Source organism: Ascaphus truei, chromosome 4, assembly GCF_040206685.1.
Source record: "Ascaphus truei isolate aAscTru1 chromosome 4, aAscTru1.hap1, whole genome shotgun sequence".
Classification (NCBI taxonomy): domain Eukaryota; kingdom Metazoa; phylum Chordata; class Amphibia; order Anura; family Ascaphidae; genus Ascaphus; species Ascaphus truei.
In genome coordinates this window covers 30,303,424-30,328,993 of record NC_134486.1, presented here as the reverse complement: position 1 = coordinate 30,328,993, position 25,570 = coordinate 30,303,424, and the positions used below count along the sequence as shown (strand labels likewise).

General features: G+C 42.8%; 1 protein-coding gene across 1 annotated transcript in view; it reads left to right on the top strand.

Moving 5' to 3' along the window:
• The window catches only part of EPHX1 (epoxide hydrolase 1), an 80,719-nt gene extending 57,924 nt beyond the window's left edge, over window positions 1-22,795 (top strand). The window contains exons 4-9 of the mRNA XM_075595497.1: window positions 1,490-1,717; window positions 7,781-7,910; window positions 8,745-8,959; window positions 19,665-19,773; window positions 20,220-20,345; window positions 21,642-22,795. Of these exons, the coding sequence (XP_075451612.1) occupies window positions 1,490-1,717; window positions 7,781-7,910; window positions 8,745-8,959; window positions 19,665-19,773; window positions 20,220-20,345; window positions 21,642-21,843 (1,010 nt within the window). The 3' untranslated portion in view covers window positions 21,844-22,795. The remainder of the gene's footprint in view (window positions 1-1,489; window positions 1,718-7,780; window positions 7,911-8,744; window positions 8,960-19,664; window positions 19,774-20,219; window positions 20,346-21,641) is intronic.
• The last annotated feature ends 2,775 nt before the right edge of the window (window positions 22,796-25,570 follow it).

The window sequence follows — 25,570 nt, the reverse complement described above, 5'->3', positions numbered from 1 at the left end:
GATGTTGCCCTAGTTTTCTCTGGCTGTGGCACATGGGAAGGTTACCATTGGGAAATCAATAGGTTTATTTTTTTAATTACAGAGAATATCCCCTGGAAGATTTGCCCTAGAGCAGGGCTGCCCCACTTCCAAGCAGTGAGGCACTGCGCATGTCACGGGTTTGAAGGGTTAACTGCTGCTGTGTACCCAGCACCACATCTGCCCGGGATTTCATCTGCCTTCTAACCCCCAGGACACGCTGGCATATTGCGGGTCCAACATACAGAGAACATTTCATTTGATCACAATTTGGCCTTTTCTGTTGTTTTTGAACTTGAACTCTGCTCATAAAACCTCCATATGTATTTAAAGTAAAGTAAAACAGATGGGTGCTGGCGCCACACGAGAGGGATTCAGTGGTACTGTAGGCCAATATATTTTGGGCTATTCTGGCAGTTACCGGGTTAATAGTTTTGGGCGTCTGAGTCCCTTTGCTACCAGAGGGGATAGCAGCATATTGATGCTTAGAGAGGCATCTCATATAAGGTCATTTTCAGCACCGGCTCATCCGGACCCCTCAATATCGCGGGGTGTTTTGGGGGAGAGGTTACGGGAGGAGTTGGCGGACGCGCGTTATATAATACGATGTATAAAATTCTGTCTGACGCTTTATAAGCTGGGATAAAGAGGACGCACCCAAATTTGTGCACGTCTGACAGAACGTCCTCTAACTAATGACTTGTACACTGCAAGACCGTAACGGTGTGTGTGTGTGTGTGTGTGTGTGTGTGTGTGTGTGTGTGTGTGTGTGTGTGTGTGTGTGTGTGTGTGTGTGTGTGTGTGTTTGTGTGTGTCATCTATTGACTCTCTTCCCCCATTGTGAAGCATAACGTATGCCTGAATACATTCACTCAGAATAAAATTCAAAACAGCTTTGCTTTTTTGAGAAGGCTGAAAGTGATTAATATTTTTAATGTAAAATTATAGTTTTGTTTAAAATAGGTGTTGTACAGTATAAGCATTTTTGAAAGGTTTCTTATATTGATATTGGTAAAAAAATCACTTTTATAACTCAAAATGACTACTACTTTTACATTTCTACAGTATTCTTCCTCACTATGAGTCCTGGGCAACGATTATGTGTTGGTTTTGTCTGTGGTATTTCACAAATAGGTTCTCGAGTTCCTATTCCGTGTGAACTGCTTTCATTTGGCTGGAGCTCGGAGCTTCCCTGACAGGGATAAACCGCTTCACCGGCTATTCAGTCAATCAATGTTTTTTAGCGTGCTGATTACCGAAGGGTTTTGCTGTGTAAATGAATATGGTGAGCCATTGAGGCTACTGCCCATATACATAGAAGAGGTTGGTCTCCAGTGATTTCTTTAATGTTTTTAAGGTAGACGTGATTTACTGACGTCGCTAGAAGGCTGCACCAAGGTCCTTGGTCCTTTTGGGATGTGCTGCCACCTGGTGATTAAATGATAACACTTTTTAACCTTTCTCTCGACAGGTATCGATATCCACTTTGTGCACGTGAAGCCCGTGAATCTGCCGGCGGGTCGCACTGCAAAGCCCATCATTATGGTGCATGGCTGGCCAGGATCCTTCTATGAGTTCTACAAGATGATCCCTCTGCTGACGGATCCTGCGAGCCACGGGCTGAGCGATGAGCACGTCTTTGAGGTCATCTGCCCATCCATTCCTGGCTACGGCTTCTCTGAAGCGTCCCACAAACAAGGTGCGTCTTCAGCGCAGAAGCTGATCTGTCACTTGTGTGCAATGGGGGGTTTGACACGCTTTACATACTGGCATTTATAATGTGGTGGTCCTGTGGCTTTTTGGGGTATAAAGAGTTACATCTGTTGAGCACAGAGCCAAAGCTATTTCGACAGAAATAAAGCTGGATACCATTCTAAAATTGCAAAAGTGCCAGAGTCTTCGTAAAATAAAACGCTCTTAATCTAAAGAAGGGTGACGTGTACGTTCAGAAATTAAAATGTTGGGGCACCCTGCATTTGGTAAATAAAACCAGTTGTAGTACACTCTACCCCCAGTAACGCTGACCGCTGTCCGTAACTGGCTACTTCCAAGTAAGTGTTTGTGAGTCATGACGGTTGTGTACCCCAGGGGAGCGCAAAGTGGGGGGCACGGTGGTTACGGAGGCCCCGCGCTTACCCAAAGGCATTTAAATTAAATGCCGGGAATCGCGTTACCTTGCCTTCCAGCGACGCGTCGTCATGGCAACCCGGCATCGAATGACACCCCAGGGTCACATGATGTCACATGACCCAGCGGCGTCATTTGACGTCGGAGCTGAGCAGAGTGGGGGGGGGGGGGGTCGGGGACGCAGGAAGAAAACCCAACATCACTGAAAGCCTTTTCTTCCAAATGTACTGCTCTGCAGTGTGATCTTGGGTATTCCTTCCAGAAAAGGTTTAGTAACGGAAGTATAGTAACGCTGAATTCAGAATGATCCGGCCCTGCGCCCGAGTCCATTGCTTTATTTTCCTCCATGCACTGCATGCTCTACTAGGGTCACCTTGAAAATGGTGCGGACACACCTTGCGATGCAACTGAGGCTTCAAAAGATGGCAACTCCCATGTGAGTTTATAGGGCGGTGTATATGCTCTAATATTGCCTTGGTACATAGGGGGCAGTCATCAAGCGTCAATACCGATTAGCACGCCCAATCCAGGGGTTACCTGCCATACAAGTCAGTAGGTGCTAACCCTGGGGTTCTCAACTCAAGTCCTCAACCTTCCCCTCCCCCCCCTCCCAACAGGTCAGGTTTTCAGCCGTGCTGAGGCTGGGTTATCCTGAAAACCTGACCTGTTGGTGGGGGGGGGGGGGGGGGAGGTGCTTGAGAACTGGAGTTCAGTACCCCTGTGCTAACCCATACTACAACTGGATGAACCTGCCTTATACTGTAGACCCCATTGTTTCTGCTCCATTGAAGCCTTGATGAAGAACATGTCCCACTTACCCCAAGGTCATTTTAACTTTTTGTTTCATGGCTCATTAACACATTTTTTTTAAATTTTGACCCTACTACTTTTCGGTTTGGGAGCGTCATTGTTACTTTGTACACATGTTCTTCTGGCAATAAAATGGTGAGACTTGGGTGCCGTCCCTCAGAATTCAGACTGACCAGGCCCTAGGCTCGTGGAGATCTTACTCTGTTGCTTGAGACGTGTTTCCCAGACTTGCTTCTCGATCCCGTTTTCTTAAGGGATTTCTCCCAGTGCCTTTAGTCACCGAGCTATGAAAAAAGTAGTGGCATTGCTCTGATGTTCAGGAGAACCTGTATTTATTATATAAAGGCGCAAAAGCTCTCATTTTAAGGAGGTTGTCTTAGGCTAGAGAGACGTCTATTTTGATATAAATCTCCTTTAAAAACATACAGGTTTGTAAATGAAGAAACCGTGATACTCCCTAACCTCGTGTAATATCACAAATCAATCTCCTCTGGGGGCGTCTGCAGTACGTTGTGCGGCCCATATTTACTTAGCAATGCTGTGCCTTAAGACCCCTTCTAGCACTGGAAGACGCCTCACAGCCTATTCTCTTGAGTAGACCATAATGATTCTTCCAGCCATGGAAGTTGTAGCACTGTTTGGTAAATATTGTCCCTATTTGACCCCGAATGTCTGATCACTCCAGCAGTTGGCTTGATATGCAGCCCGGCAGGCAGCTGAGGCTGGGGGGGAACTTCTTATTCCGTTTGAGACTCTTAGGTTCACAATTAAAGGCTTGCAAATTCTCAAGGAACATTTCCATAGTATTGTCTGTAAATGTTCCTGCAGCCTGGCCAGGTTATCTTCCATACTCCACGTTCACCCCTCAATTCCTCATTGTCTTTGTTGTTCAGCTGTCTGTTGACACAGAAGAAACTCGACTGGTGGAGACAAGGTGTAAGGGCCATAAAAATACAGGGCAACACTGACCATTTCGTAATGTCCTAAAACGGCTACATTATGTTTCCTAGCTTCCTTTTTAAAAGCATAAAGTACCTAAAACAACATAATAAAAAATAATATTAATTCTGTAGCAGTGCTAGAAGTACAACAATTAACTTCTTGTACCTAATGGTGAATTAATCTTAATATAATTCGGTTCTGGCCTGGCAGAGTACAATATAACTTTTGCTATTGCTACGGTATATAGAGGGGTACGCTGAATGCTTTGCAGGGTTAACATTCCTTAAAAAGAGATGACGTTATTTTTAGATGCATAATACAGCAATGCTGTCATTAGTTTACAATATCTTATCTAATACAGGGTTGCTAACCATGCACAGAACAGAGACTGCGGGCTTCCATTGAGAGCACAATAAAGGGGGTATAGCGATCAGAAAGATTGGAGAATAACTGCACTGAAGGACACAGATAAAAGTGAAACGTGATCATTCATATGCCACATACAAGCTTCTCACCTAGTTCCAAATGTTGCATGCCGCACAGGCAGAGCAAAGGATTCTGGGAAATGTCAGTTAAGTGAGCCTATGAAGCATGCCCGTACTGAACAAGAGTATCAAGGAAAAGCTCCACGAAAACATGTCATGTGGGGCAAAGCGAACCTGACCATTCTATTATTCTACTGAACCTCACATGCCAATAGATTTTTCTCTAGGGCAATCTGCAAGTAATCTGAATAAGCAATGAGAGCTGCAACACTGGATGGAGCGATCCAGCCGACTGCTCTGCTCTGTTCCAATGATGTTTAGAAAGAATCTGTGATATCAGCCATGAGTAGTAGCTGATGACCATTTGGGCCACTTAGTAGGTTCAATATATCTGTATTCTTCGCAGCCCGGAGGCTGTCCCAAATTCCAAACATCCCATTTTCCTTTCACCAAATCCAAAAGGATTAAAATAAAAGTTATCATTGGGTGGGTTATTGGCTCTATTCTTCCTGACCTAGGCTAGCTAGTCACCTAAGGTGGCAGTCCCACTCGGCAGACAAAAGTATTTGTTAAGCCACCTGCCAATGGTATTGACTTCCTTGAACAGATCTAATCACCGTTCATGGGACAATGTCCCTATTGTGACATGTAGAACACTGCATCTTATTCATGAGGAATTCAGCGTCAATCCGGTCTTCATGGTTCTTGTTGGCAAAGGAAGGGATAATGTGGGATGTTGGATGCGAAAAATGAGGCTCGGCAAATATCTTATAAAAGAGATGAGCTAAAGATTGTAAACCAACGCATAGCACTTCATTCGAACAACTAAACTTCTATAAATAAAGATAAGGTGCAAAGCTATACTTCTACACTAGTACAGAATGAAGTTGAGCTGTCTGTGTGTTTAACCTGCCTAGAGCCAGTAGGTAGCCATCTTGGATTTGTGAGGTCATTAGTTATACTGGGAGAGTGAAAGGAATCGAGCTACATTGTAACACGAGTGTTCTGCTTCTAACGCAGTACTACTGTCCATATTCCCCTTTTCACCTGGTGAATCGGCTGTAGTACCCGTGCCCTAGTGCTTGCCTCCTCTGAAACCTTGCATGGCTTAGTGTCACTTCCTCAAAGGGGAGGCACGGGGATGTCTTTAATACATGGTTCATTCAAGCATACATGAAATCCCTTTCCATGTAAAAGAGAGACTGAGCGCTATTTCACCTGCATCCACCCAGCGGGCGCAGGCGTCTGCTTCCATTTGGATGTGGGAGGTATCCAGTACAGGTAAGATGGGTCTCACTGGGTCTTCCTGGATACAACAAAGTCCTACAAAGGTATATTGACATAACTGGTTCTGCCATGGAGGCAGTGCGATGATTTCCTGATGATGGCTTTACACTATACTGGACTATTTTTAACATGAGTATAGTATAGCACCGCTTTTAATCTTTACTGCTCTAACTCCCTTACCAGCATAGCTCTGCCGGCCGATATTACTTTAGGACTCCTTTTTATTTGACCCAGTGTGACCCATATCACCTACAGTACATTAAATCAGAGGTGCTTAACTGAAGTATCCTTCAATCGGTCCCTGCTTCAGCACAGGTGCCTCAATCAGGGGCTCAATCTTTGCTGATGCTGGGCTATCCTGAAAATCTGACCTGTTGGGGGGGCTTGAGGACTAGAGTTGAGCGCCCCTGTATTAAATAACTCCCATATCTCACATGGTAGGGGACTTCTTTTGTGCTTGTATATAGACACTGCTTTGGCATTGAGCACTCAACATTTGGCTCTCCTTCCACTGCAGCAATTCATGATTGCAAAGACTAAATGACAACAAGAAGTGATAAACATTTAAAATGGCGCCTTCATTTTCTATGGAGGTTTTCAGTGGAACCGATTTGTATCTTTGATGTGTTCATATACATGAAGCGTTGTTGGGTTGTTCATATACATGAAGCGTTGTTGGGTTGTTCATATACATGAAGCGTTGTTGGGTTGTTCATATACATGAAGCGTTGTTGGGTGTCACGCTTGTGCTCTCCTCACAAGCGCAGGGAAGAAAGGGAAGGACCCGCTAGCGAGGTGGGGAGGCCGCAGGGGATACGAAGGGAGTAAGTTGCCGTGCAGCTGGGGATCGGCACACGCAGTCACGTGACCGCGCCGCGCGCATGAGAATGCGCGACGCGTCCGGAAGTGCGGTGCCTGCTCAGAGACACAAGTGATACAGCTGCACGCGCGCGCATGCTCTGACAGCAGAGCGGGAGTGCGCGCGCTCTCAGGCACCAACGCGGGGGTTGCGGGAAGCCATTGCTTCAGCACAGGAGTCTGGAAACGGAAACCAGGAAACATGGAACATGGAGTCCAGAGCACAAGGTAACATCCAGAGAAGGACTGCTTCTTGGAGAACGTCCAGACTTCTTAAAGGCATAGTGACAGAAACAGCAAGGTGCAGCAAAACTAAACATAACATAAGGGTTCTTAGTCTAATCCATTGGCCAAGGAATTATAAGCCTGCTACCACGTCAAGGTGAACCCTACTAAGCAGGTACCTACACTACCCGACGATAAACTAACCTCAGTAGTATAAGAGTGACTGTCTCAGTCTTCCGGAATCCACAGGAGATAAGTAAAGGTCCCAAGTAGGTCCAGACAGGAACAGTATGCGATGAGTACTAGCAGGCACCAGGGCTGGTAGCAAAAGACTAAATGCAAAGAGAAAGTCAAAGAGAGGCTTACTTCCTGTCAGGAGGAAGAGGGCAGGGTTTGCCAGAAAGCAAGATGGCGTTGCTTGCTTTAGAATCCTTAAAGACACAGGATCTTGACTCGCAGCTAGAGGGTGGCGATCAGAAGTAAACAGGTAAGGAAGGAACACGCCGCAGAGGCGTGTTCCGCGCATCGTTACATTGGGTTGTTCATATACATGAAGCGTTGTTGGGTTGTTCATATACATGAAGCGTTGTTGGGTTGTTCATATACATGAAGCGTTGTTGGGTTGTTCATATACATGAAGCGTTGTTGGGTTGTTCATATACATGCATCATTGTTGGGTTGTTCATATACATGCATCGTTGTTGGGTTGTTCATATACATGAAGCGTTGTTGGGTTGTTCATATACATGAAGCGTTGTTGGGTTGTTCATATACATGCATCGTTGTTGGGTTGTTCATATACATGCATCGTTGTTGGGTTGTTCATATACATGAAGCGTTGTTGGGTTGTTCATATACATGAAGCGTTGTTGGGTTGTTCATATACATGCATCGTTGTTGGGTTGTTCATATACATGCATCGTTGTTGGGTTGTTCATATACATGCATCGTTGTTGGGTTGTTCATATACATGCATCGTTGTTGGGTTTTCAGACCATTCTTGCTCTGAGTATCTTCTCCCCCTCCAGGCTGTAATTCTGTGGCGGTAGCCCGTGTGTTTTACAAGCTGATGCTGAGGTTGGGATTTCGGGAGTTCTATGCCCAGGGCGGGGACTGGGGATCCTTGGTCTGTACAAACCTTGCACAGATCGCGCCAAGGTAAGAACGAAGTCTTCTGCATCTTTGTTTCGTTTAGCCCTTTAAAGCTGCAGTTCAAGGAATATCCTACGTGTGTTTTAAAAAATAAAAAAAAATCAGTTCTGTGCTATGAGAAAATACTTGTAGCCTTAAAAAAAAAAAAAAAAAAAAAAACTCTGCAAGACATTTTTAATGTATTCTAATGTAACAAGCATTTTTGTTTCTACAGAAACCATTTACAAAGTCACATCCCCTTCCTCTTCTGAAACAGGCTCTGGCTCTTGAGCCCTGCCCTCTCTCTGGCAGTGCACCAATTGTATCTAATGCCTGAAAAACAAATGACAGGCAGGCGCACTGAGGGATAATGAACACTTTATTGTTAAAAAAGGGTGATACGACAATAGACAACCAAGGTCTACTGATAGGTAAATAATAAAAACAAAACGAAGGTAAATAGTGTTAGAATTACTGGTTTTGACACCAGTACGATCGGGGGATAACAACAGGTCAAAACTACATCACTTAGCACTACAGAGAGGGTCCGGACCGGTCTGAGTACATACCCTGTTGGAAGGAGGGAAGTGAAGTGTAGAGACCCGCTCCCTCCGACTGCAAAACTCCACAGGAACTGTCACACGTGACCTCTACGCGTTTCGCACGTAGTGCTTCGTCAGGAGGTCACGTGATGACGCTGTCCCTGGAGTTTAAATGAATAATGTCCAAGAATAAGGAGCAACCCCATGCACTTTCTTGCGGTTTTAAGCCATTGCTTAGTTTGTCACGCCGAGCGCCGCCAATATTTACTATACTACCTGCTACTAATACTTGGTATACACATTTCATCTTACCTTCCAGCCACGTGAAGGGTCTGCACCTTAACATGGTCATGGCCTCTGCTGCGAGTCTGCCACAGCTGCTGTCCATCCTGTTGGGACAACGCTTCCCGGGGCTATTTGGCTTCCAAGACGAAGACGTCAGGAGGATGTTTCCTTTCTTAAAGAAAGTTTTCTATCACATTGTGAAGGAGTCGGGGTACATGCACATCCAGGCCACCAAGCCTGACACCGCAGGTGAGCAAAAGGAACACACACTTTGATTGCTCGGGGGAGTAGGACATGTGGACTGTGTGTGTATTTTTGTACGTATGTATGTGTGGACGTGCCAATCTTTGCACACAATTGTAGGTATGTCAATGTGTCGGTGTTAGGACTGAAGCCCGGATTTACAAAGTGGTGCTATCCCATATGGCATCTTCCTGCATCAAGACTCCTTATGGCCCCAGCCAAGTAAATGGGCCATGTGGGGTCTTCCAGCACTGGAATTGCACCACTTAGTAAATATGGCCCTATTTGTATTAATGTGTGAGTACATCAGTGTGCCTGTGTGTCTTGGCAAAAAGTGGGGTTTAAGATCAGGTACTGGTGTTATGGGTCAGCAGAGGTAGAGGGCAGCATTAACCCCCTCACTCCCACTGTCACTCCCCTATTACAATAATGGTGCGGATCCCAGCATAGCTTTTTGGTCGACCTGCAGGTTTAGGAATTATCGCTGAGAAAAGCAATAAACACCCGAGTGTTATCCTGCTTAATGCTGGAGGGGACGTCAGGGTCTTGCAGTGCTTTGGCTGCACTCCTGAATTGAAGAGGTGAACTTTCTATCTCATTACAGAAAGATTGTGAAGGTATCTCCCCTTAAAATAAATACGAAACACCTTTTCTCTGACAGTGAAGGGGTTAAAGCAGAACGGCACCTAAACATATACGTGTTGCATTACAGCCGGAGTGTGACTGCACATCTATTTACTGAGAGTAAACCAGCCTACACCTCCCAGGATGAACAATGCAATACCCAGTGTGCTTTCTTCTGGTCAGATCACTCCATGTTAACCGATTGGAGGGTTACTGTACAGAACTTCCTTAGTTCTATTTGTCAATAGATTTCTAAGTAAACATATACTGGGCCCAGATCCAGACCTGTCAACTCTTACCGATTTTTCTGAGGGTCTCACTGATTCAGAGTCCGTCTTACCGATTTTTAGCCCCATAGACATCAAGGGAAGTCGTACTGATCGTACGCTTCCATTAAAATGCCATATTTCAGTCCCTCATTCCCCAAAATCACTGATTTTGGGGCCCTGGAGGTTGACGCCAGTTTGACTCTACAAATTGGGCACCAGGTCTGGCATGCTGGCAGTGATAGAGCTGGCAGTGATAGAGCTGGCAGTGATAGAGCTGCCAGTGACTGCAGTGAGATTTGTATTCTGAGAGGTTTTGGTGAACACCATTAAAATCTCCAGGGATCAATGGTGATAGATCAGATATCGAAAGCTTCATCTGACGAAGGGGTCACTCCCCAAAACGTTATGCAGTCCAGGGAGGGTCTCTCTGCTACTGTTAGTCTGTCTTTAGTTTTTTTGTTGTTGCATATATTGTACGTATGATGTTGCTTGTATGATAGTTTTATACATTGTATACGTTTTGGAGTGTGCAGTGTGTTTTGTCATCCTTAATGGGAGGTTGATACTATGTTCGGTATATGAGATATATCACGCAACTTGATGCTCTTCAGAGGTCCTTCCTTTTTATATATATATATATATATATACACATACATGTATGTGTATATATATATATATATATATATATATATATATATATATATATATATATATATATATATATATATATATATATATATATATATATATATATATATATATATATATATATATATACACATGTAGAGGTATCAGTACCGTGTTAGCCGAGCTTCAATAATCAAAAAATAAATAGACGATACCATTTTGTGGCTAACGAAATGCTTTTATTTGTGCGAGCTTTCGAGATACACTGATCTCTTCTTCCGGCGATGTTACAATGAATGAAGCAAGGGTATCAGACACTGTTTTTAAGTATACCCTTTGCTTACTTCATTCATTGTAACATCGCCGGAAGAAGAGATCAGTGTATCTCGAAAGCTCGCACAAATAAAAGCATTTCGTTAGCCACAGAACGGTATCATCTATTTATTTTTTGATTATATATATATATATATATATATATACACACACACACACAAACACACACACACACACACACACACACACACACACACACACACACACACGTGTCGACAAATCACCAAAAAATCTACTCACCACCTAGTACCAAACGTGTGCTGCTTGGGCTAATAGGAGCTCACCACGATGTTAAATCCACTCGCCCGGGGCGTGCAAATGTATAGGTTTGTTGAACACTGTATATATATGTATATGTATATGTATAGGCATTGGAGGTTACATTTAGATACTCTGCATTGTTACTCTAAGGACCATTTTCACACTGTCGGTTAACAATTTTGCTCCCAAAACACACAATACCCTTTCAACGCTGTCTGGCAGCAAAGGGCTCGAGCTGCATTTATCAGCCGTTCAAACTTCACCCACAATGCATCTGTGAATAGTAATTAGATGCAATTGAACATTTCAATATGTAAGCAAATCAAAACTGAGCGCAGGGCCGCAGGCCCCATCACTTCCGGATACAAAAGCATTGAAACACGAGTGAAAGGTAATTGCACCCGGTGACGTCTTTCAGCCATCTCTTGGCCAGTAAATGTTTCAAATTGCAGAGCTATTTAATGGATTGAATAATTCTATTTGCAGGGCATACTTGGAAACCAGCCGCTCGCCCGAACTTCCCATTCGCAGTAAAACCTGTACACTTCTATAAATAATGTGCTGCTTTGTGCAAATGAGTCAGATCTGGCAGATTGCATTGTAACGAAGTTACCGCGATGGGATTCTTTGTTGTTTCCATTGCAGCTGTACAATAAGAGAGCTGGAAATGGGGAAGCGTGCTCTTCTTGACACATTATGCACTAGTGCAGGGGTCTCTAAACTCAGTCCTCAAGTGCCGCCAACAGGGCGGCTTTTATGGATATCCCTGTTTCAACACAGGTGTCTCAGTCAAAGACTGAGCCACTGATTGAGCCACCTGTGGTGAAACAGGGTTATCCATAAAAGCCGGCCTGTTGGGGGCTCTTGAGGGCTGAGTTTGGAGACCCCCTGCCCTAGGGTAGGGTTCATACCCATGCATCCGGTGTGCCTGCGAATCAGTTCTGGCTCATTTCAATGAGATTTCTCAACCAGTTGATATGTCATTTGTTTCAGACTGCTAGAAAGCCCTTTATTATATTAAAATATATGAATGAGAACTTCTATCAAGACAATTAAAGGAGAATATGTTTAAAGCTGCAGTTCAGTCAATATCCTGCATGTGTGTTTTTTTTCATAAATCAGTTCTGTAGTAAGAAAAATACTTTTAGCATTTTCTGTTTTTAAAAAAACAACTTTGAAAGACCAATTTTCTTGTATTCTATTTTAACAGCCATTTGCTAAGGCGCTGCCCCTTCATGTCCTGTCACAAGCCCTGGCACACCCCTTTGTCAGCCCTGCCCTCCCTCTAGCACATGTCAGTGCAGGAGTGCTCATGAATATTCATGAGCTTCCACTGCCAGTCAAGCAGATTATAAACAAATCCCAGCTTTTAATATGTCACCAAATTTCGACCTATCAATACATGGAGAACGAATTGACCTGCAGCTATACAGTTCTTTAGGTAATTAGAGATTGCACACATAAAACTATTGAAGTAAAAAAATAAATGTAAAAAAAAAAAAAAAAAGACTGAACTGCAGCTTTAAGGTTTAGAATGCATATGTAGCCCAAAGAGATTAATTGCTGTTGAGGTTTAATGCATAACGGATGTGGGAGGTTGGTTTAGGAATCGCATTTCAGGCCTAGTCTGAAGTGGCTAGAGTTCTTCGTTACATGAAAACCATGAGGAGAAAGGGGGTGGAGTTAGTGATCAATAAATAAGTTGTATCCTGATCGGTTCTCTCTTCCCAAGACCTCATCTAAGGCTGCGCTTATAGTGCCGGCCACAGCGATGCAACGCCGCGTTAAAACAAACGCATTGCCGCCGTCGTGTGCGCTTGTAGTAAGCGCGAAGCGACAACGGCTTGGTCGCAATCGCTGGAAGTCATCTCAATTTGATTTTTCCAGCGACCGTAGCCTGACGTTGCGTCGCCGTCGCTGGCACTATAAACGTAGCCTTAGCTGCAATGTGGGAGACGAAAGGTTTCTTTCTCTGCTTTGTTCTCTCATTACCATCTGAGAGGGAGCACATGTTATCATCATAGATTGAATTTCCATCTGTAAGTAACGCGGTAAGAATAAACCATAACTTTTTCTGCTGAACAACAATCTTATGAAGCTTTGGAGTCTTTATGAACATGGAATAAAATAATTTCACTTGACAGACTGAAACTTACTTTTCAGTTAAGAAGGTGAAATTCTATTTTTATCATTCATTGCATATGTTGTTTTAAAGTATACGGATTTGTAAGTCTTGTTCAGTATACCGTTATAATTGTTTATACAATTATTGCTCTCACCCTCCTTCTCGTTAATCTGACACTTTTTTTAGCAAACGCCTTTAAAAAGCTCTACACTTCTGTATGTAGCGTACACCCGGTTACCATATACCAATCCGCCGTAGGATTGCGCATCCGATGTTAATCCGCAGCGGATAATGCGTTCAGCGGAATGCATTATCTGGCGTCGGGAAATCCCGTTCGGATAACGGACCGACGGATAGCAAGGACTGCCTGTATTGTACCCTCGTATGGCTTAAACTGTGATGGATACTTATCCTATATTTGTATTTAGCAAACAAAAAAACCCAGTGAAACCTCATCCAGTGATGTCGCATAAGAGGAAAAATAAATGATTTCCTGACTCCACACAACGGCAATAAGATTTTTCCCGGGATCAACATCCTTCCCGTGTTTACTTATTCGGCATATCCCTCTATACTTTTCCATTCTAAAAAGATTTTGAGCAGGTTATTTAAAGATCTTGGAACACGTACAGATATCGTGTAATGTTACAATCGTTAATGTAGAGTTAAATATTGGGGTGGCTTGTTTTGTTAAGTAGTAGAGGGGTAATTTAACCAAAGTGACTGCCTTTGCACGTTTCTTGTTCTTTGTAAGTAATGAGATATGTTAACCCCAGATTCCCTTTTACTTGTCAGCCTGCGTCGGACAGGGGTGTCAAGGGCACACAGAGCGAATCTGATTGTAAGGGGCCATTACAGGACAGGAATGAACAACAATGTGATAATAGAACTTACACTCATGCTAATAGGACTTGCAAACACACTCTGACATGTATTCACTCGTCTATACACGCATACACTTATGCACACAAACACACATAGATACGTTAAATGCAGAGCCGACTGGCATAGATGGACGTTCACATAAAGGGTTAGATCCACAGAGATCCATAACCGGCACATTGTACCTTGACGTGCATCTTCAAAGTCCAATAATTAGTCATGTTTTTGGCCAGGAACCGCTTTGCATTACGTTCAGCGCCTGTTATATGTGGGGGATGGGTGGGAGGTGAGAGAGAGGAAATATGCTCATTATAAATCTGTTCAATATAATCAGATTAGCATATATCCCAAGTATCTCAGGTGTGTTGTATAACTGGGTGTTTAGAGAGGTATAGAAGTCAGTAAGAACTCTTTATCCTACTCCCTCTTCCCTCCCGTTCGTAATTAATTCTGGACTTTGAGCACCCATCTGCTGCCTGAGCCCACAGATGCCCAGTAGGCCAATCCAAGCATGGTAGACTCCGTACAAGACCTGGGCTGAATCTGTGTTTCAGAGGTACAGAAGCATAATTTTATACACATTTAGACCACTCATTTAGTGTTTCCCAACCCTCTCCCTGGGACACAGACCAGATTTAAGGAATAATCCATCATATATTTATAGATGGGATTGTCTGGTTCTCCTTAAAACTTGACCTAGCTGGGGTGTTCCGAGAAGAGTGTTGAGAAACATTGATTTATATGCAAGGAATAATGTCTGTATAAACATATGGAGCACATTTCATGCAAATATTTCTTAGAGGAGATTCTCAGAACTGATTAATCCCAGGAATCCTGTTAACAAGGCACTCTTCTGTTATCTCAAGATAGGCCCCCCTGAACTTATACTAATATGCAGCATAACGTTTAGAATGTAAATCATTAGGCTAGGAACTTACCCCTTGTAAAGGGTCCTTATTTCTCTGTTTTCTATCAACCTAGCATCACAGACTCAGACATTTTGGTCACATCACATATAAAAAGAATTTATTTTTAAGATAAATGCTCGCATACAAAAATAGTACAAAATGGCGGTGACGTTCCAAATAAGTTAGGATATTCTTAAAGATAGTTGCATAGTTTTCTGTTTCTGAGTGGGATCCTTGTATTTGATCTTAATATCATGATACAATTCTCTCCATATTTGCAGGTGTTATCCCCTCTCTTTCCTTATGGTGGAATCCTTCTGTGCCTCTCCTGTGCTACCCTGCTACCTATTTATACAGATAATATCCTGTAGCAAGAGCTGATTATCACTAATTCTATTGCCTGATAAGGTCCTTCACCTTCAAACTGATGTCATCTGCTATGGAACTGCCTACACCTCCATACAGAGAATAACCTAATATGGCTTGCCTTATAGAAAGATCTCAGAACTCCTTGTTAATTCTACCTACTGCCATCGTCTCTTCCGGTTGCATCAGCCTCTAACCAGTTGTCCATAGTCACTCAAATGTCACCTAAACAGGGCTACTCTATAGAGAACTCAGGTCAACTGCACCTGCACTTCCAATATAACTAAATATATAATCCCAATGTAATTCAATCTATCAGACTAATTCTAATTCACATTTAAAACACAGAGCCCAAGAGACTTTACTTTCAGGTTAATGTGAACACCACTGAGCAGGTCTGTTTTCAAAGCGGCCACTGTCCCAGGTCTTGCCAATGCAGTTTTGTTCAATAAAAGGAACGATTTAAACCCATATACGCATTAAACCTGCTGAAGATAAAAAGGAAGTTTGCATGAATTGGTAACTTTCTTTTATAAAAGCCCAATTTATAATCCATTAACTACAATACCAGATGGGCATGTGACGCGTGGTGGTGTTGGGTGTTCCAGTCCCCTCCTTGGATGCGAAGGGGTTGAATATAATTTATAGTTTTCAACAAATTAATGTTTATAGCTCATCACGATTTCTAAAGCAGATTATGTGTAGGCTCAAACGCACACAAAGGTATGATATCTGTGCCGCAGTCATGGAATGATCTGGATTTTTGCCCTGTAATTTCAGTAATTGATCTTCATTTAAACAGCATCTGCTCCTGTCAGAAGCCCAAGTCCCAGTTAGTAGCATATTTGCAATTAAGTGAAAACACGATGTCTAATTTATTAACTTACATGTTTCATAGTTTACAATGTTTAGTCGCTTTTGCCAGCAGCACCAAATTTGATGTCAGTGCATGCATATGTAGAAGTGCTTATGTACGTTTATGTATATGTGCGTGTATGTATGTTTGTGCTCAGGAGTACATTTGTGTATGCATGAGTGTCTATGTATTTTTAAATGCATGATTGCCTACATGCAGTGCATACGGGTGTGCGTCTGTATGCGTCTATATGCATGTGTGCCCAAATGTGGTAACAAAACGGGTGAAAAAAGGAAAATGGTAAGATGTGTAGGTGGGGTAGGAATGATTTTTGGGCAATATGGTGTCCAGAGAATGAGAGGCTGCTAGCAGGGTGCCCAAACAAAGGCGGAACTACCCTATGTGTAGCTGCCCCAGGGTCCACCACCTTTAGAGGCCTATCCTCCGCACACCGGAACAATGTGCCTGCTCTTCTTTTAGCAGCTAGAACAGCGTTCTGACATTTCTAAAGGCCCCTCTCTGCACACACCCTCCCCGGACCCTACCTGTGGTACGTGGTCTTACCTGGCGGCAGTGGGAGCCCACACAGGTGGTCCTAACACGGAAATTAGGCTTCATTGTGTCAGGCCCAACTTCCGCAATCACTACCTGGGTGGGATCTAGAACAATAAAAAAAAATCAATACAACTACCAGTGCTCATGGTCCAGGCATCTGTGATTGGTATTCCAACTGAATATAGATAGGTAGAAGAAGCAAGGCACTACGGATTTTATATTAATGCAAATTTATTGCCAATATATCTATTGGCAATAAATGTGCATTAATATAAAACCCATAGTGCCTTGCTTCTTCTACCTATTTCCTTCCATAGTCACCACCGCACCCACTCCACAGGTGGTGCCCCATGGGGAGATGCATTGTACGGAACCACAAACCTCTCTAGTAGTGTGTCGGAGATCAGATGCATTGTAAGGAACCCCAACCCTCTCTAATAGCGCATCTGAGATCAGATGCATTGTAATTTTTTTCTCTATTTGTACAATTTTTAAATGACCTGAAAATTGCAGGGAACCATTAAAGGATGCCAGGGGAACCACTGTTAAACAAGTCCATGCACAATTTTAGTAGCCCTCCGGAGAATTCCATAGCTGAATTCAAAGGTCAATGAGTCTCATTACAGAACCCTCTTATCAAATAAGAGGTAGGTCGGGTTGTCCGGGCCTTGCTGACTCAGAGAACCCCCCCCCCCCCTCGCGGTTTCGCATATTCTACTTGCAGCAGCAACAAAAAGGGGGATTTAAAATGAGATTTGGTCTTTTAGCAAAGTTTCATGAAAAAGTATTTAAACCGCACGTGCCTTCGCCTGATTTAGACCTTGTAGTTTTCTGTGTACAGGTTTGTAGCGCTATGCATGTGGAGGACAAGAACAAGCAGGCCAGATACAAATATAATCGGACAACACCCAGCCACCCTTTGGTGGGTAAAGACTGCCATGGGAAACAGAATCTATGCTTTATACAATGAGCATGGACAATAACAAATTGAAGCTTTAACCGTGAAAGTAACATGCATGTTCCCGATGTTTAAAACGTGTTTGTGTGTGTGGTGCCAATGGTGTCAGCCATGACAGAACATGTGTGAATCTGGTATCAAGACAAAATGTCAAAGTATACAGTATATTGCCTGGTTCTTTTACATACTTATTATATATGACATATTATGTCACATATTCTTAATTAGAATTAGTCTGACGTAGTTTAAGTGACGAAACATGGAAAGTAGGGAGTGAATCATACAGGGAGTGGGGGTTTGGGTCAGAAATTGCAGCGTTTCGTAGGCCCTGGGTTGTGTTGGCCATGATAGCATCTCCTCAAGGCTACATGAATATTTAAGTAGCCTTTCCACACACGTGTGTGCAACTGCCTGCATCAAAATCACAGGCACCATAAACCCTTGTGTGAAGAGCTTGCAATCTAATTTTGAGACACATGGGTAAACAAATGTTTTGCTTAATGGTCACATGGCACGAACACCCTACATCCGGATCTTCCAGTTCCAATATTGTGCAGTTACTGTGAGCTTTCAATATTTTATCACATTCCTACTGTACATTTCTCCATATAGCCCCTATTGAACACGTAGAAAATCTGATCTCGGGTCTCTTCTGGTAAATGGCAGGAATACATGGCAGACTGGCTTGTGGTATTACTGGTAATGAGGACTGTAAACATACTGACTGGGACTATTTATCAGAAAGACTCGTTGATCATTAGATAAAGATGTACAGTATATAGATTGTTACTATAATTCTCCCTTAGGGGGGAAAAAAAATGTTTCTGTTGCAACCGGAAATCAATGGACGTTTACCAGATCTGTCATATTTCTCAAAAAATCTCCCAGGTATAAGTTTGCACATGTTGGACCATATGAATATCAACCAGCAAAAGAATAGGCGTCTTTCCAATGGTCTTGTGAAAATAAGGGCAAAGTGTATGCGACAAAGATCAACGTTTCGGTCCTACTTTTAGTGAAAACTTGGATCTTTGTTGAATAAATGTTGCACTTATTTTCACAAGACCATTGGCGTGCCACATATTCTTCTGATCTACATTGACTTTTCATCTATTGCTGGCAGGATGGGCGCCCTTGGTAGTAATTTGACAATACCATGAGTGCTCATCTCCAATACTATCAAAATAATAGCCGGTAGTTTGCCAGAGTCCATCATCCTCTTGCTAGGAGACTTTCTGCTGTTCTCAAAGTGGTTCTTGGACTAAATGAGATCCAGATACCTTCTAGTGTGTCCCAGAAGATGAAATGGTGATGGGAGAATTAACAAGGGCTAAATACGGAGTCCTTCCTTTAAGTGGCCTAGTAAAGGGGAAGGGTCAATGTGTAAAGGTACCTAATTTCCAGTCTGTTCACAGGAAGGTTATCAAACATAAAAAAAATGTTTTTAGTTCCCTTGTTTTATCTTGTACTCCACAAAACCGCATCGAACAAGAACGGACACAGTGGTAACATGTTCCTCATTTTCCTTTGTAAGATACATAAAGTAATAATAAAAACAAATAGCGCCACTTTATAAAAGTAAACACAACTGCAATCCGATTTTTTTTATTAATGCAACATCATTGTGGATAAGTACTATGCCCAGTATTGAGACATTCAACGTTTTATGCTGTGACGCAACGAATAGAAAAGAAACGTCTAAAACTATGTAAAAAATGCTGTCAATTTCCGTTCCCTGGACTTTCTCACTACTCATCCTCTACATCTCCAGTCTACACTGGTCTGCTTCTAAACACAGTCAAGAGCATTGTAAGGCAAGTGGTTCTCAAGTTCAACTTTGTTTGGACAGTCCTTGCAGAATCCCTCACACGTCAGTACAGTCTACAGAGCCAACCCACTGTTTGCATTACTTTCTCCTCATGCTATGGTCCTCTCTTTCCCCTTCAGGCTGTAGTTTGAATGACTCCCCAGTTGGACTTGCTGCCTACATCTTGGAGAAATTCTCCACCTGGACTGACGAGGAATTCCGTGATCATGAAGACGGAGGACTTGAGAGGTAAACTGGGAAATAATGTCCTTTATGGCCTGACATGGGTGACAGAAAATGTAATGGATAAACCTTTTGCTGCTAGAATGACCTACAACTTGCACAAATATTTTGACTGGGATTGCACTTCTAAATATTGGCGTTTATGTAGTCAAATGTATGTAAAGGTTACAGACATTACAGGGCATATTTACTAAATGGTGCTAAATCATACAGTAAGTTGTCTTACAGCTTGGCACTGCTGAGTAAATATGGCTGTGGGTGCCTTTTGGTTTTCTTTCACTTTTTAGCTTCTATCATGTATTACCACTTGCTTAGGAGATATAATATTTGCTCCCAAACAATGCCCGTACGATGTGAGATGTAGTTTCTTTGTTCTTGGTAGATATCCTTGTAGTTCTTTATTGGGTTTTATCACTAAAACTTATCCCCGTTTTTGTCCCGGCATATTTTAGGAAGTTCTCCTTGGATGACCTTCTGACCAACGTCATGATCTACTGGCTGACGGGCTCCATCGTTTCTTCCATGAGGTTCTACAAGGAGAACGTTGGGAAAGGGATCGGCGTTGCCAAGCATGAGAAGTAAGACCATCGTCCCTCTGCATTGCAGCTCTCATTATTTTTATATCCTTTTACGGATGCAAAGTTAAGTTATGTGAGAGGCAGAAGGAAATTTAGAGGGGAAAACATCATGATATATCATGATAAACATTTGCCGGAAGTTATTATTTCTACGTTCTATTATCTGTATTGGTCTTGAGGATGAGCAGATTTATCTCTGACTGTGATGTTTAGCACAACAAGAGTTATTTGTGTATATAACCATGTGTACAGAGGTTTGAAACCACATAGAACCCTTGTACATACAAACGAGAGACCTGTGAGATCCGATAGTTCTGTATATACAACGCTATTTAGCTGGTACATGAAAAAGCATTGTAGGGTATATTTACTCAAAAGTGCTACTCGATAAGACGCTGTGCATGCTGTAATACACTTGACAGGCCCCGTTCTAGTGAACGAGACATCGTTACGAAGCGGTGTGACTCCATAAGACACCCTCTGTGCCGGGAGACAGATTGTTTACCTGAATAGGGTATAAAAGAACACATTTACTAAGTAGTGGAGGAAGGGTTCTCATGGAGTAGCACTGCTTGGTAAATATGGCCCAATCTATCTTGTGATACACCTGTAAAAAGATAATACAATCTCACAGGGAGAAAATTAATCAAAAGTCATTTATAAACATGTTGTGCCATTTACCTGTCTAACTTGCAATTACCTGCTTCAGCACAATCAGTGGCTTTGCCTCTGATTGAGCCTCCTGTGCTGAAGCAGGGATATCCTTAAAACCTAGCCTGTTGGTGGTTCTTGAGGACTGATTTTGATACCCCTGCCTTAGAGGCTTAGGCTGCGGATATAGTAGGTGTGAGCGCGTGGCGCGTGCCTGTCCCAGAGGCAATCCATGGCCTGTAGGATGGAGAGGGGGAGGCGTGGCCGTGACGTAACGTGAGCGGGTCACCCTCATTGGCTGAACCGCTCACGTGACCCGGCCGCCGTAACAACATAATCAAATTATTTTGTCTGCCCGGAAATGGCGCGCGCACTCGTGCTCCAGCGCACGCTCTATGGCCTTCCTCATTGAGGTACAGCGTTTTGTTAGCCGCGCGCACGGTTTCACGAGCTATGGGCGCGGGAGGAGAAGGCAAAGTACAGCTCATTTGGACATGCAGAGGTGGCTGCGCCTAAAGTCTGTTCAGTTGGTAACGCGCTCTGGGATGGGACGGTGCCGCGCAAGTACAGAATTGTCGCTATTCGGAACGTTCACAAGTTAAATGTATTTAGTTCTTTCTCTCTCTGTCTTTTAATGTTTTGCAGAATACCAGTGAAAGTGCCCACAGGCATTGCCTCGTTCCCCAACGAGCTGGTGCATTGTCCTCTCTTCTGGGCCAAAAAGAAATACGTCAACATCGTCTCGTTTAATTACATGCCTCGAGGGGGGCACTTCGGCGCCTTTGAAGAACCAGAAATGCTGGCTAAAGATATCCTCCAATTTGTAGGGAAACTGGAACAAAAATAACTGCAGCCTGAATAACAGAGGAGGAGGAGGAGGAGGAGGTTTAGAATTGAGCTCTTTGAGCAATGCTTGTGGGTGATTTTGTTTTACAAATGATAGGATCACTTTGCATTATAATCAGAGCATAGGAAATGTAAGGCTACTACATACATATGTTTGTTTAAAAAAGGTATCTTGTATAGAAAAAAAAACAGATTTATATATATATATATATATATATATATATATATATATATATATATATATATATATATATATATAGCATGGTATACAAGTCCCTCACTGGATGTAATTTCTGCACTATATATATATATATATATATATATATATATATATATATATATATATATATATATATATATATATATAGTGCAGAAATTACATCCAGTGAGGGACTTGTATACCATGCCTTATACCCCCCGCGCAGAATAAAAGACCAAATAAGATATACCAATATCACAAGATTTTCATAGTAGTCAGGGATTGTTTTGAAGGTAAATCCTTGTAGGTTATTGGCCATATTTACTGAGCCATGTTCACTTGAATAGGCCATAGGGTGCCTTTATGGCTTGGTACACTTTAGAAAATATGGCCCCCTATCTTTATTTTTTGGTATGAAGATATTTTGAGGGTACATCAAGGGAAAATAATCAGAACACTTTAATGACCAAAACACAGTTTTTGAGCAGTAATGCTAAAAAAGTGCATTTTAAATGCACATCGAGATACTGAGTCCATTATGATGGCTTTATCATCAGGAAGTGACGGGAACTTCGGGAAGATGCCGTATTATACTGCGGTGTTTCAAATGCTTGTTTAATTTGTTTAAGAACTTTCAACGTGGCACAATCAGCAGAGTATGTTTAATTATTGAGGGCTATTAGAAATTTAAGTGTAAGACATATTACACGTACACTTGTGTAATCAGTAGACCAAATAAAAATGCCAAAGGTAACCTGATGGTGTCAACTTGCTTTTCCGTTTGTGAGCCGAGTCTCTCAGATTCTCTCTCGTGTGGTGGCAGCTGCTGCCAATTAAACACGACGCGTTCCACGACACGATGCAGTCTCGCGTGTCTTCAAACCGGCAATGCCGGCCCTAGGGCATGGCGACCGGCCAACCCCCACGCGTTCGGGGGGGAACCGGCACTACCTTCTCTTCATGCTCCTCCTGCCGGTGTCGGGATTGAGCTTTCCAAGATCGGAGGGGAGAGCTGGGGGTGGGAGCGCAGGGCCCCCCGTACCATCAGGACCACTTCTCACCCCAAAGGTGAGAGGTTTTTTTTTTTGAGAGGGAGGGGGGCTCTTGCCTTCTCCGGAGCGGCCCTTGTCATGGCAACTGATGACACATTGCCATGGCGATGTGCCGGAGCAGGCTGCCGTGATATCATGATGCCGCTTTATGGTACAGGAGGGAGGTCGCTCAAGGAGTCTCTCTTAAATACTTCTACCGGCGGGCCCCCCGCTGCCAGCATGCCACCTTGGGCCCCGCTAAGGCTGGCCCTGTAATTCAAGGCTTAAGTTTTGCAATTGCAGCATAAATTATGCTTTTGCAATCGTTACCACTGCAGGGGTGCACGTCGTCATAAATAGTCTACATCTGTAGATAACCAAGCAAACTTGTACCATACAAATGTATTTTTATTAGGTTATATTATTATAGACCAGAATTTAATGGATTGAATATAGTGGTTCTCATCCATATTTCATTATAAATATTGGTACTAAAGATTATATCTTATTTATCTAAAAATCTAAGAGCTTCCTGTACAAAGGATGACATAGCACTAGATCATTCTAAAATTACAGTTTTGTCCTTTTTAACGTATTAATAATTCACATTCCAACTTTAAAATATGTCCAAATCCATTTTACAGACATATATTTTTTTGAATGGAATGGTGTTTTTGTGTTTAACCTTTTTTAAGTCACTGGTTGTGGTTTAACATTCAAGATTTTGATGGATCACGTGGGTTCAATTTGCTACTGTCCCTTTTGGAGAAAAAGAAAAATCCAAGAGCCCCCAAATTTATTGATGGAATTTCACTGGTGCCTATATTTTTTATTTTTCGGGACTGTTCAGTGGATCGAATTCAAGGACTCATTTTTGGCATCAGAAATTCAGTCAACTTTAAACAATCCCGTAGACTTCAACTCAGTCTTGGTTTCACAACAGGGTTTTTAACACAAAATTGGCACATATCAAACTGCTTTTCCATTGCGCTTGTGTGCGCTTATTGATTAACCTCAAATTTCTGTACGCATCACCTGTATTAAAAATACCATTTCACAGAAATGGACTGCGCTTGGCGTACAGAGTTCAACTTGACATAAACCCCACAAATACTGTGGGGTTGGTGCCGATCTGCAAATGTAATGCCGCCCTAAATCCTCTCTTGGTTCCTCAATCCCTAATCTCGTCGCGGACATACCCCAACATTGCACCACTAAGATTATTACTAAAATGCAGCCGATCATGGGTATATTGCGGCGCGAGTTGCAACAACATAATGACACCGCGCCAATATTTCAGTTTTGGTACGTACAACCCAAAGTCTTTTCAGGTATTAAGCATCCGCCAGGAGCCCGCCATCTGTTTCAGCTGCAGCAGTGACGACCCATCCAATGCAGGGATCCTTATGAAGGACAATATTTATTAGTCAGTGCTACTCCATGATAAAAGATTGTAGCACAATTTAGTAAACATGGCCCCTTATTCTCATTTAAGTGAATGGGCTGTAGAGTAGAGCACAGGTGGTGTCATAGAGTGGCGCCAGTACATAGGGCTCTATATGTGCTGTTTGTCCTCTGTCTTTCCTTCACTCTCGGCTGGGAGCGGGCAGTGACGTTGGACTGTACGTAAGCAATTGAAGTAAATGAGCAGAGCATTGTCTCATGTTCTTTAGCGCTGCTTGTTGTAACTCTCACCATATCCACCTTACAGACTTACAACTATCGCTGAGGCTCTGGCCCCTTGTTACTTTCTGGGCCGCATGTGGACAACGGTCAGACGGCAGGAATAATACAAACACAGTATGGGTAATTCACTTGGTTTACTACACACTTATTAAACTGAGGAACCTTGTGATCCTCCGCAGAGCATCACTACACGCTGTACACTCGGCTATTCACCAACACCGCCTATTCACCAACACCACCTATTTACCACCTACCACTTAGGCCCATAATGTTTTCAGTGAATATTTGTATGGGAGCAGTTTTCCCAAGTACAGAAGCTATTGCTACGAGCACCTGTGCCTTCAAGAAGAAAATGTAAGCAACCACACACGCTCACTGGTTTGAGAAGGATTTGAAGTTCTAAACGTTTGTAAATCTAGCTCTAAAGTGAAGGCCCCAACTGCTACCGCTATTATCACCAGGGGAACGTGCGGGTTGGGGATCAAGAAAGCGTCCGTCTTTACAATTCCAATACCGTAAACACTTAATACCTGCGACGTGTATACATATTTTTAATGAGAAAAATTCAAGAAAGTGTGCGTGTAGGTTATAGTGACTATGTATTTTTATTTTTTTCCTGGTTTGGCCCGAGTCTTGCAGTCGGATTTAAGAATTGGCCCCCACGCTAATCTGAGTTTGACGGGCCTGTTGCAGAGAGTAACGGAATGACAAAATGGAACTGTGCAAAACTGCAATAAACGCCAACGGAGGGACCGAATTGTGGGTTGTAGGAAGTTTGAGGACAATACCCTCAGATTTTTTTTTATTGTTTA